This window comes from Apodemus sylvaticus, chromosome 10, assembly GCF_947179515.1.
Source record: "Apodemus sylvaticus chromosome 10, mApoSyl1.1, whole genome shotgun sequence".
Classification (NCBI taxonomy): domain Eukaryota; kingdom Metazoa; phylum Chordata; class Mammalia; order Rodentia; family Muridae; genus Apodemus; species Apodemus sylvaticus.
Genome location: NC_067481.1, coordinates 74545996 through 74557725, shown reverse-complemented (window position 1 = coordinate 74557725; position 11730 = coordinate 74545996). Strand labels below are relative to the sequence as shown.

General features: G+C 49.3%; 1 protein-coding gene across 7 annotated transcripts; it reads right to left on the bottom strand.

Annotated features, from left to right (window-relative positions):
- Nucleotides 1–2: 2 nt before the first annotated feature.
- Nucleotides 3–11730, bottom strand: Sqstm1 (sequestosome 1). Of its 7 annotated transcripts, none has more exons than XM_052195628.1 (8): nucleotides 11469–11730; nucleotides 10029–10124; nucleotides 9552–9781; nucleotides 9305–9446; nucleotides 7971–8051; nucleotides 2671–2891; nucleotides 2170–2377; nucleotides 3–795 (listed from the first exon to the last, which is right to left on the bottom strand). In XM_052195628.1, the coding sequence occupies exons 1-8, from the start codon at nucleotides 11671–11673 to the stop codon at nucleotides 638–640; spliced, it is 1341 nt and encodes a 446-aa protein (XP_052051588.1). In that variant the 5' UTR covers nucleotides 11674–11730; the 3' UTR covers nucleotides 3–637. The 7 variants fall into 7 exon arrangements, with proteins under 7 accessions (XP_052051588.1, XP_052051592.1, XP_052051589.1 ...); XM_052195632.1 differs by having other exon boundaries at nucleotides 2284–2377; XM_052195629.1 differs by having other exon boundaries at nucleotides 2170–2365; nucleotides 11469–11729.

Below are 11730 nucleotides of genomic sequence, written 5' to 3'. Positions count from 1 at the left end.
GGTTAAAGTGCATATGCTGTTTTATTATTATAGGTTACTTAACAAGGAAGTCAGAGGAAGCTACATGGGGGTTTTGTACTTTAAGCATTAACATTAAACACAAAAACTAAAGTATAGCCATTAAAAAGGGAGGCAGTATGTGGTAAGATCCTTCAGTTGGCTTCACATGAATTCTCCATCCCCAGGAGCTGGAGGCCCCAGCTGCCTACCACCTTTCACTCACTATGGACAGCTCCCTCTTAACATAATGGCTTTGTTGGAAATAACTATCAGTTGCACTAATCACTTTTAATAAAGAAAACACAGAAGCTTATCAGGCAGGAATTCTAGACTGTTGGTGCAATGCTGGCGGTAAGAACAAGTGGAGTGCAGTGTGCTCCACAGTCCCGGCAAAGGCCGGGCCTAGGGAAAGCAGAGGAGGCTCAGCCACAGGTACCTGCTTCAGTTCTCAGGCGTCAGCATGTGCACATTCACAACTCTCCCCTCATGCACTTTCCTACTGCCTTAAAAGGCGTCACACATTCCCACCTGAAGATACTACAAGAATGCCAAGACACTGGGACTATAGAAGCCCTGCTGCTCTACGTGATGCAACTAGAAGACAAGGGGTGGGTCGTGGGGTTTGGCCACAGCACTGTCACAATGATGGAGGGTGCTTTGAATACTGGATCGTGTCCAGAGCAGCCCCGATGTCATAATTCTTGGTCTGCAGGAGCCTGGTGAGCCAACCGCCTTCATCCGAGAAACCCATGGACAGCATCTGGGAGAGTGACTCAATCAGCCGGGGATCAGCCTCTGCCAAAACAAGACAAGGAAAGTGAAGAGCCCTGCAGCCCCGGACAGAGCAGCTCCTGCCTGCCAGGAAGACCCCCTCTGCTAGGCCTTACAGGACCCTCAAAGACTAGCTAAAGGGTCAATAGCTTGCTTTTCAGACTTTCCAGTCTTGGTCACAACTGTTCAGTTCTGCCACTGAAGCTTAAAACAGCCAGAAGATATATGGACAAATAAGTGCAGTTATTTTCCTATAAAATTTTACTGACAGATGTGATGGCTCAAGCCTACAATCCCAACACTCAAGAACTGGAAGCAGAACCATCCTGGGCAGCAATGGGACACCATCTCAAAACTAACCCAAATGAAAACGCTTTATAGATAATGAAAAGGACATCTCTATTATTATTTGGCATATATATTGTGTGTACTCATATTCCCATGTGGATGCACATGTATGTGTAAAGGTGTGGAGGCCCAGAGCTGAAGTAAGGCTCTTCCTCTTTCTCTCCACTTGACTGAGGTAGGGTCTCAGCGAGTATATAGCTTACCAATCCTGGGCCTCACTTGCAGTATAAATACCTTGTCTGATGAGCCAGTTCTTTAGCTCCCATAACTCTTGCCTTTTCTTTTTTTTTTTTCTAAAAACCCAGGCTGTGACTCTATCCCAGAGCCTTGCACATTTGAGCTAAGCAGTCTGTCACAGAGATACAAAGGTCTATGCAGCCAGGGTGGCCTTGAACTCATGACAGAGCACCTCCCCCAGACTCTCACCCATGCAATAGTTTGCCGCCCTTTTGCTCTTTGCAGAGAAAATACTCTTTGAAGCCCAAACACCAGATCTGGCCCAGAGGTAAGTCATCCACCTGAACCCTGCCTGTTGCTCTGCAGTAGCTGGGATGCCTCTTCTGCAGGTATACACTGAGGACTGCCTATCCCTGTCCAGCACTTTATACACACTTCTGCCTGGCTTCTGCTGGGGCCTTGGCTGTGGCACCTGCCATTAAGGTCTACAACTCCCTGAGAAAATGGCATGCAGAGTGTGAGTCCACTTCATGGTACATGGCGGCCCAAAGGCAGCACTGCTCTCCCTGTCCCATCTGCCTTCTCAGAAGTCCTGGGTACTGAGATCTAGGAATTCCTAAAAATGAGATGAGGTTACTGCTGCTCGATGCAGACAGTAGTGTGAACAATGTTCTAGGTTTCTCTAATGTCAGCTGACAGTGACAGCTGTCACTGCAGGCCATGTCCTGCAGGCAAGCCACCTGGAGTACACCAAGCAGTAAGGTACTGGCTTAAAAAGTCCCAGGCCAGGCTGCTCTTTCTGTGTTGCCAAGGCCTGGCAGGACAGGACACTGAAAGCAAAGAAGGAAAATGAAACTTCTGGTGACCACATGCCTGGTGGGAGATGTGGGTACAGGGCAGCTTCCTTCAGCCCTGTGGGTCCTTCCTGTGAGGGGTCTAGAGAGCTTGGCCCTTCCGATTCTGGCATCTGTAGAGACTGGAGTTCACCTGTGGATGGGTCCACTTCTTTTGAAGACAAGTGTGTCCAGTCATCATCTCCTCCTGAGCAGTTTTCCGACTCCATCTGTTCCTGGAACACAACCTGCTATGAGTTATCAGGGCCTAAGCAACTGACAAGTCTATCTATCTGCTCCGAGCAAAGTGTGCTGAATTCCAGGCACTGGAGGAGAGCTGCCTGCAAAATACAAGTCTTTTTGTCATGATTCCAGGGACTGAACCTGGGACCTCATTTATGTCAGCTGTATGATGAGTTACAGCTCCAGACCCAAGTAAAATGTTCTCTACAGAGTTCTACCAGCAGGCTCACAGTGACTGAAGACACCACAGAGATAGCAGGAAGGACAGGATCCCTCAGGCTGAGGCTAGCAGACCTACCTCTGGCTGTCCCATCGACTCCAAGGCTATCTTTTTCATTTGCTCTGTCAGAGACTGAGCAGGGCCCTCCCCGGCCACGTCAGGTTTGCTGACTTGCGAAGAGCAGCTGCTTGGCTGAGTGTTACTCTTCTCTTCTGCGCCTGTGCTAGAACTTTCTTGGGAGGTGGGTGTCAGGCGGCTTCTCTTCCCTCCATGTTCCACATCAATGTCAACCTCAATGCCTAGAGAGGAGGAATCCAACTGTCAAGTCCAGAGGCCTTCCCTGCATCTATCTCAGTGATTTGGGCACTGTGGGCTGAGGAAGTGCTTTCAGGCTCACTTGACAACAGAGCATATGGATTAGGACACAGGTAACTAGCGTAAGGATGCAGTCAGTGGCTAGCCACATAGCTCTAGAGGTGACCAGATAACTATATGACATGACAGACCATATGACAACCCCCATAAGCCAGAAACAAACAACTGAGCTCCTTCTCCCAATCCTAGCCCTGGTAACACAACCATCACATTTCCCTTCCTCCAAACCACAAACCCTCCCAGGAAAAACCTTGTTTCTCACAACCCAATAGGAAAGTAGGCTGCAGAGGCCAGGTAGTCATGAGCAGAATGCCTAGGCATGATTACTGGAGGCCATGACACACAAGGCCTCAAGATGTGACAATGATACATCTGAACTCCAAGGTTCAGCTGAGTGTGTAGCCCTGAGGCTGAAGAGCACTGGCCAATCTAGCCACCTGCCCGCATGTGTGGTGGGGGCTTATGGACCCAGCAGGCTCACTTGTGCTGCCTTCTAGTAAACGCACCAAAGGACAACACCCCACAGCTTCAACAGCTCCTTCCCAACCACACACCAAGCCACCGAGTCCCACTGTGGGCCTTTCAACCCCCACAGCTCTGTCCCCCTGATTCAAGTTTACATGTTTATTTTCTACCTTGTCAATATCTACCTCCCTTTCCCTGTCCTTTCAAGAGACCACCTTTGGCTTAAAACAAAAAACAGCATTTACACTAATGTTGCTTGCACTGGGCTTGTATGTCTTCTCTACTGTCAAGGGTGTATCTCCCCTTCTGTATCATAACTTCCTGATTCTTCTCCAGAGTCTTTTTTTTTTAAGGATTTATTTTATGAATACAACGTAGCTGTCTTAAGACACATCAGAAGAGGCATTGGATCTCATTATAGATGGTTGTGAGCCATCATGTGGTTACTGGGAATTGAACTCACTCAGGACCTTTAGAAGAGCAGTTAGTCCTCTTAACCACTGAGCCATCTCTCCAGCCCCCCAGTCTCTTTCATTTTCTGTGGTTCATAGCTATCAGGCACCTATCAGGTCTGGCTTTTCCTTGGAGAGCACACTTGGTGGTCAGGCCCTCCCCAGTGCATATGGGATTTGCCACTGCCATTTTCTAGCAAAGGTTCCTGGATCCTCACAGGTGGGATCCCCAGAGGGCTGACCCTTTGAGACAGTCATCTATGTCTGATCTTAGAGACACTAGTGAGATGCTCTGTGGGCTGGGCCAGGACTGCCAGCTTCACATACAGAGCGTCCAGAGGCAGGCACCAAGAAACCCCAGCTGCCAGGAGCTGGGGCTCTTTGTTGGGACAGTTGGCCTCCCCTCAGCAAGGATTCTTCAGCTGTCGTCAGGCTAGTGAAGCTGAAATGCTGGGCCACTTGTTCCTTTGCTCATTTCTGATGCCCACTTCCAGGTTGGTGCCTTAGCTTATGTAGTGAAAGGGTCGGGAGATTCAAATACCTGACATGAAAGCCACCGGCTGGCAGTGGGAGGAGGCCCTGGAGCTCTCTAACAGGACTCTTTTTGTTTGCTGTTTTTTGAGACAGGGTTTCTATGTGTATAACCCTGGTTGTCATGGAACTCACTCTGTTCCAAGTATAGGCTGGCCTTAAACTCACAGAGATCCACCTGCCTCTGCCTCCCAAGCACTGGGATTAAAGGCATGCTCCACCACAGCCCGGCTCTAACAGGCTCTTATGGAAGGCTTGCTCTCTTGTACCTTGGCCTGTCACTCCCATCCTTCCTTCACAGTAGCAGGTGGAGGGTCTTGCCAGGTTTTGTTTTTGTTTTTGTTGTTTTGACACGGGATCTCACTGTGTAGCTCCAGATGGCCTGGAATTTTCTATGTAGACCAAGAAGGGCTCAAATTCAGAGCTCTCCCTATTTTCTGGTGCTGGAACTAAAGGCATGTGCCATCATGCCAAGCAGGGTCTTGCTTCTTACAAGGGTTCCCTGTACTTCCTCCTCCTCTTCCTCCCCCTCCTCCACCACCACCTCCTCCACCTCTACCTCCTCCTCCTCCACCACCACCACCACCACCACCCACTATGTATATATTGAGGTCAGAGGACAACCCAATGGATCCAGGTTTTCCCTATCATATAGGTAAAACATTGCTCAGTGATAGCATGCCTGTCTACCACAAAGCTCTGGGTTCAATCTCCAGAGCACTAGGCAAAAAGCTCAAACAAACTAAAATGTCCCTCAAGCTGGTCCCCAACACCCACACCCCACTGTTTTCTAAGTACATGCAAAGCAGGACCGAGAGAGTTGTTGCATTAGGGATTTCTCAAAGAAATAATAAATCCCCAAAAATGTAGGGCTCAGGAAGAATGTTTGATGGTCTGTGACCTGCTATCCCCAAAGCCTGTGTTTTTCAAAGACCCAGTGAAGGAAGGCCCTGTGTCCCCGGTGTCAGTGATCACAGCCTCAGTGCCACACAGTGCTGGTTCTTCCTTGGCTGATTCTCACACCTATCAATAATAGGTCCTGGCTCTGGATCACCCAACCTCTGCCTTCTGGGAATTTATGCCAACTCCATATCCTCTGGGCCTGTTCTCACACAGTCCATTAGAGACGGTTAGCCTGCTTAGTTCCTCTGGGAAAAAGGAAAGGAAAACTCCTTAAGACTTCCACAAGAACTGAAGCTACCTCAGTTCAACTTTTTTTTTTCCTGGAAACTTTGCTTACTTGTGAAGCTCCAAGTATTCTACTACTTAGCAACTCCTTACCCTTCAAAAGTTTTTATCCTCCCAGAGGACCTTTGAGCACTGCAAAATAATGCCTGCATGCCCAAATGAAGACCACTGATCCTGATATGCCCACCAGCATGACCTGGTCTTAGCTAGTAAGAACCAGAGGGATCTGGAAAGACTCAACAATGACAAGTCAAAGTCATTACCATGACCAATGAGGGTAGACTAGTAACTGAGACTGTACTGAGTATTCACAGTCCTTTGTCTGCTGAAGGACTCATTTTTTTTCAAAATGACAGTTTTCATATGCCAAAATACACACTCCAGGGGCTGGAGAGATGCTTCAACAGTAAAGAACAACCACTGCTCTTGCAAAGGACCCAACCTGGTTCCCAGCACCCAGATCAGGCAACCTAGAACTCCATCTCAGGCTGTCTCCACACCCTCTTCTGGCCTCACTGGGCACAAAACATGCAAATGTACACACAGAGAGACAAATAGACATTAACTTCAACAAATATACTCCAAGCACCCTTTCCGGGAGACCCTTGTCTCTACCATAGCATATACACTCACTGACTTGTATCTTCCAGAGAAGCTGCCCGCAGCCCCTAAAAGCCCAAAAGCTCAAATGCTGGATAAAGACAATCTTTCACAACTGAACTACAGTCTTCCCAAACATCACTATATCCTAAAGGGATTCTCTCCCAGCTACAACCTGATTGAAACTCTTGCCACTTCAGTCTCCTTGGACAACATGAGAACCTGGTTCTCTGAAGAACTTCTTCCTCCAGCACTATAAAGTCCTGTGGTCTAACCAAACTGCCTTGTCTGGACTTGGTTTTGGTGCTGGAAATTGAACACACAGTCTTAACACTCTACAACAGAGCTACAGCACATCTCAACTCAGCTGTTCAATTTGACTGCAAGGCCAGGATATCCCTCTCGCCTGAGGCCTCTGGAGCAGCGTGAGCAGAGATGACCTCGCCTGCAGTAAGCAGTGATCACGCCTGGTACTACAAGATGAAATGGAGATTGGTGGGCCTTGAGCACCCTTCACCAGCATTCTTTTGGAGACTAACACAGCCTTTGCACAGGCTCCTGTGGCCACCTACTAACACGCAAACATAGTAACCAGATGTGGGCAAGTACCTTCTAAGGCACACCAGTGTGCCCAATGGCCAGTGCCTAGGACCACAGTCTAGCGAGGTGACGCCAGGCTCCCCACCTCAGCAGGCCTCCACTGTCCTCTGCATGGAGCCAGGCAGGACCCAAAGCACTTGCCTCTAGCACCTTCTCCCTGTCTCAGAAAGGTTTGGGGATCTCAAATAAGGAAAAAAAGGAAATCCCAGCACTCAGTAGACCAAGGAAGAAAGAATTACACAAGTTCAAGGTCAGCCTGGGCTACAGAGAAACCTTATCTAAAGAAAAAAAGAGCCGGGTGGTGGTGGCGCACGCCTGTAATCCCAGCACTCTGGGAGGCAGAGGCAGGTGGATTTCTGAGTTCGAGGCCAGCCTGGTCTACAGAGTGAGTTCCAGGACAGCCAAGGCTATACAGAGAAACCCTGTCTCTAAAAAACCAAAAAAAACAAACAAACAAACAAACAAAAAACAACAACAACCCCCCCCCAAAAAAAAAGAAAAAGAAAAAAAGAAAAAAATCAACTGCCTGCTTTTAAGCCTGGCTCAGAAAAAGCAGGCCGCTGTTACCCCGAAGCCCTGATAAACTAGCCCATCTGCCAATCTAGCTCCCTCCCTACTAGTTCATTCTGCTCTATGAAGAAAACTCAAAAAATCAGCCAGGAGCTCAGCCTTCAGGTGCCCATTCCAATCCACAACAAAGGCTAATTTTATGCAACAAAACCCTGCTGGAGTCAAGCACACATATTTTGTCCTGGCCTCTGCAGCAGGCCGGGAAAGGCTGCCAATGGCTATTTGCACTCTGAGTCACTGTGGTGGTTTGAATAAAATTGGTCCCATAGGCCCATAGGAGGTGTGGCTTTGTTGGAGGAGGTGTGTCACCCAAGGGCTCAGAATCTCAGCCAGTTCATACCCTGCTGCCTGCCCATCCAGATGGAGAATTCTCAGCTCCCTCTCTCCGGCACCACGTCTGCCTGGATGCTGCCATGCTTCCCGTCATAACAATAACGGACTAAATCTCTGAAACTGTAAGCCAGCCCCAGTGAAATGTTGTCTTTATAAGAGTTGCTGAGGTCATGGTGTCTCTTCACAGCAACAGAAACCCAAACTAAGACAGTCAGTCACCAAGTCACTAGGGCGTCTCACAGGATGACAAGGAAGCTCACTCACCGAGAGGGCTGAGGGCAGCTGCCACACTCTCCCCCACATTCTTCAGGAAATTGACACTGGGATCCTCTGATGGAGCAGAAGCTGTTGATTTTTACAAGAAGAAAGATGACCTCTAATTCTGTGACTCTGCTACCTACTACCATCCCAGCACATGGGTGCCAAGGTTCCTATAATCTAGGTAATCCCTGGCTTGGGATTGCCTGACCATACTTGGTGTTTCCTCCTTTTCCTTTCTCTCTGCAAGCTTGGTCCCCTAATGGGTCACATGTTGGGCCTCTCTGGCTTCTGCACCAGAAGCTCAGCACAGCCAATGTATAAATATGGACCCTGTCCTACATGTGCTATTTACTCACAATCAGTATCGCCCAGCTGGCTGTGCTAGCACATGTTCATAATCCAAGCCTCAAAAGGCTGTGGCAGGAGAGTCTCAAGCTCAAGGCCATCTTGGGCTACATGGTGAGTTCTAGGCTTCCCAGGGCTAAAGAGAGACTCAAGAGGGAAAAATAAATAAAAAGTCAAAAGGCAGAATCCCCAAATATAAAATGTAGGCCTACTTGTGAGTTCTGTGCTTTCAGGTTTTTTGAGATAGGATCTTATGCTGCCAAGGTTGGCCATGAATTCCCGATCCTTCAGCCTCCACTTCCTGAGGCCTGAGATTATAGTGTATGTGCTGCCACACCTAGCTTTGTGACCATGGCTTGTTGTTGTTTTTTTTTTTTTAAGATTTATTTATTTTTTATTTATATGAGTACACTGCAACTGTTTTCAGACACACACTAGAAGAGGGTGTCAGATCCCATTACAGATGGTTGTGAGCCACCATGTGATTGCTGGGAATTGAACTCAGGACCTCTGGCAGAGCAGTCAGTGCTCTTAACCGCTGAGCCATCTCCCCATCCCAACCATGGGTTTTTTGTTTAAAGATGTGAGCGACTATGGCCCTGATATTCCCAAGTTAACCCAAAACAAAAGAAAATACATTCTAGAAGTCCAGCCACCTACCAATACATCAGAAGGGCAGCCTGGCAGGGGAGGGCGGGACTTTTAGGGAAATTAGTGGACTTAGGCATTAGGCTGCATGCTTTGCCTCTGCAGGGTTAAGAGGATTTGATAAGGACAGAGTGTAGCACAACAGAGGAACCCTTATGTATTATGTGCAAGGCCCTGGGTTCAACCTCCATACCCCCAAAAGACAAAACAATGAAAGGGATGTGTAATATACAACTTATTATGGGTATTTCCGGACTTTAGGCATGGGACAGCTTGGCCAAGGGCCTACCTAAACTAGCTGGCTACTTAAGACATCCAAAAGCCAGTTCAAATACCAGCCTAACCTGACTCAGATGGGGGGCAAGGGCGACCATCCCCTGCCCGAGGAGGACGTGGGCTCCAGTTCCCGGGTGGGCCCATCTCCCAGCCAGGCCAGCCAAAGTGTCCATGTTTCAGCTTCCGATGCCAGCGGCTATGAGAGAAGCTCTGGGTAGGAGAAAGCAAGACAAGGCAGTGAGGGGTCAGGGTTTCCAGCTCCCACCACCCTGTATGCCCCCACCTTTCCCCCAGTACTGCAGAGAACCAGCTCACATCAGCAAGGTGGCCAAAAGGGTTGGGAAAGATGAGCTTGCTGTGCTCCCTGTGCAGGCCCTTCCCCTCGCAGACACTGCACAGGTCGTAGTCTGGGCACACACTGCACTTATAGCGAGTTCCCACCACAGGCCCGTTGCAACCATCACAAATCACATTGGGGTGCACCATGTTTCGGGATGCCTCCTGAGTACATGATGGGCGATGCTCCCGTCGGCACTCCTTCTTCTCTGCAGGGAGAGTCAAAGAGTCCATCCAGAATTTAGTTGCTAAGGACAACCGCTTTCAAAGCCAGGAGGTACCAGGCCCTGCTCTGTTAAACATTCACGACCCACACAGCAGGACCTCTGTTCCTCTGACAACTCCCAGCCCCCCTACACCCACCCCAGGCATCGGAATTCATGCCGGTCCTAGACAACTCAGACTCCTGACCTTTAGAGGAAAGCCCCATAGGAAGTACCTGGAGTCAGTCTTTACCTTTAATGTAGATGCGGAAGATGTCATCTTTCACATAGGCCATAGCCATTGTCAGCTCCTCATCACTGGAAAATGCAACCAAGTCCCCATCTTCATCTAGATTGTTTAAGAAATAACATATCAGAGCCAGGAACACAGCTAAGTGGTAGAGCATCTGCTGGGTACTCACTGCTGCAATGTGCAGAGCCCAGTGGTAAAGGGACATCTGCAAAGGCTCTATAGACTCAACCTGTGTGCTGGGGCAAGCAAGATGGCCATCTGAGAGCTACCATACAAATGGGCCTTGGGCATTTTATAAGTGCCAGCCTGGTCTACATGCCAGCCAAGGCTACATATAGAAACCCTGGTTTGAAGCCCCCCCCCAAAAAAAGCCATTTAAAGGCTGCATTTATATAGTGTTCTAATTCCTAATAGTAAAATGAATACAAAATAGACCAGCCATTGCCTGGGACTGGAAAGGATAAAAGATGACCAACAGAAAAAAAATTATTTATTTACATAACATATATAAGTAATATCTATATTTTATATATACATATATGTATTTTATATATGAGAGTAAAATTTATAAAACAATGAAGATTCTAAACCGAATGTGATAATAGTTATACAACTCATTTTTTAAAAAATGCAAGGAGCTCGGTTGCTCAAGGGCCTAACACGCATGAGGCCCTGGACTGGATCCCTAGCACAAAGAAGATGACTCGGAAGGACAATGTGGAGATACAGGCTATCTGACCATACAGTAAGACCTGTGTCTGTTAATATGAAAGAATAATCGATATATGCTTTTACTAGGTGAACTGCACAGGACCTAGGTTATAATGCAGTTATACTGAAATTTTCTGTCCAGGAGTAATCCCTGGGATTCCTGCATCGGAAAACGGAGACAAGAGGATTGAAGTGAGGCCAGCCTAAACCACTTGTGAATTCAAGGCCAATCAGGCTACGTGGCTTTATCTCAGAAGAGAGAGACTGACCAACCAACCTGGCCTACCCACAGTCCTCCATAAAAGAGATCTCAATACCGTCCCCTCCCGTAGGGAGGGCCTTGGCCACTCGTCTCTTGTCAACAACCTCTAGCTCCACCCCCTGCAGCCACCAGCCACTCCAACGCAAGAGACTGAGCTAGTTCCGGGGTCCCCTACCTCTCTTCCCACGGGCTGCCCCACCCCGCCCCCACTGCTAATTTATCCGCGTCATTCCTTTCCACCCCTCCTCCACGTCTGCCTGGCCCCAGGTCTTCCGGGGCTTTAACTGAACCCACCACCTGGCGTTACGGGAAGCAGGCGAACCGCTGGATGTTAACTGTAACCTGAGCGGCCGCCTGATCACCCTTGTCCCTGCGGGGGGCCTAAGGACGCGCCGCCGCGTCCGCGCCCAGACTTGCTACTCCGTGTCGGGGGAGGTTGGTTGGCTTCCCCCGCCCCAGGCCCTCACCGCGGTAGTGCGCCTGGAAGCCGCCAGGCCGCAGCGTGGGGAACAGCACAGCCACTCGGCTCAGCAGCCTCTCGCAGGGCCCCGGACCGGCCGCGGCCTGGGCTTCCGCCTCCGGCTCCGGGCTGAAGCTGAAGCTGAAGCGGCGGATCTCGCGGGCCGCCTCCTCCTTGCCCAGAAGATAGGCCTTCACCGTGAGCGACGCCATAACCGCGGTCTAGGTACGGACGAAACAGCTGGGCAGCGGCGGCGCCGAGAGCCCAGC

Bases quoted from the DNA above. Each gene is read 5' to 3' on its own strand.
- Sqstm1 (XM_052195628.1), bottom strand. From the start codon at position 11,673: ATGGCGTCGCTCACGGTGAAGGCCTATCTTCTGGGCAAGGAGGAGGCG. The intron at 9,447-9,551 runs GTGAGCTGGTTC...TCTCCTACCCAG, and splicing joins CTTTTGGCCACCTTGCTGAT to AGCTTCTCTCATAGCCGCTG. The intron at 2,378-2,670 runs GTAGGTCTGCTA...AACTCATAGCAG, and splicing joins AGTCGATGGGACAGCCAGAG to GTTGTGTTCCAGGAACAGAT.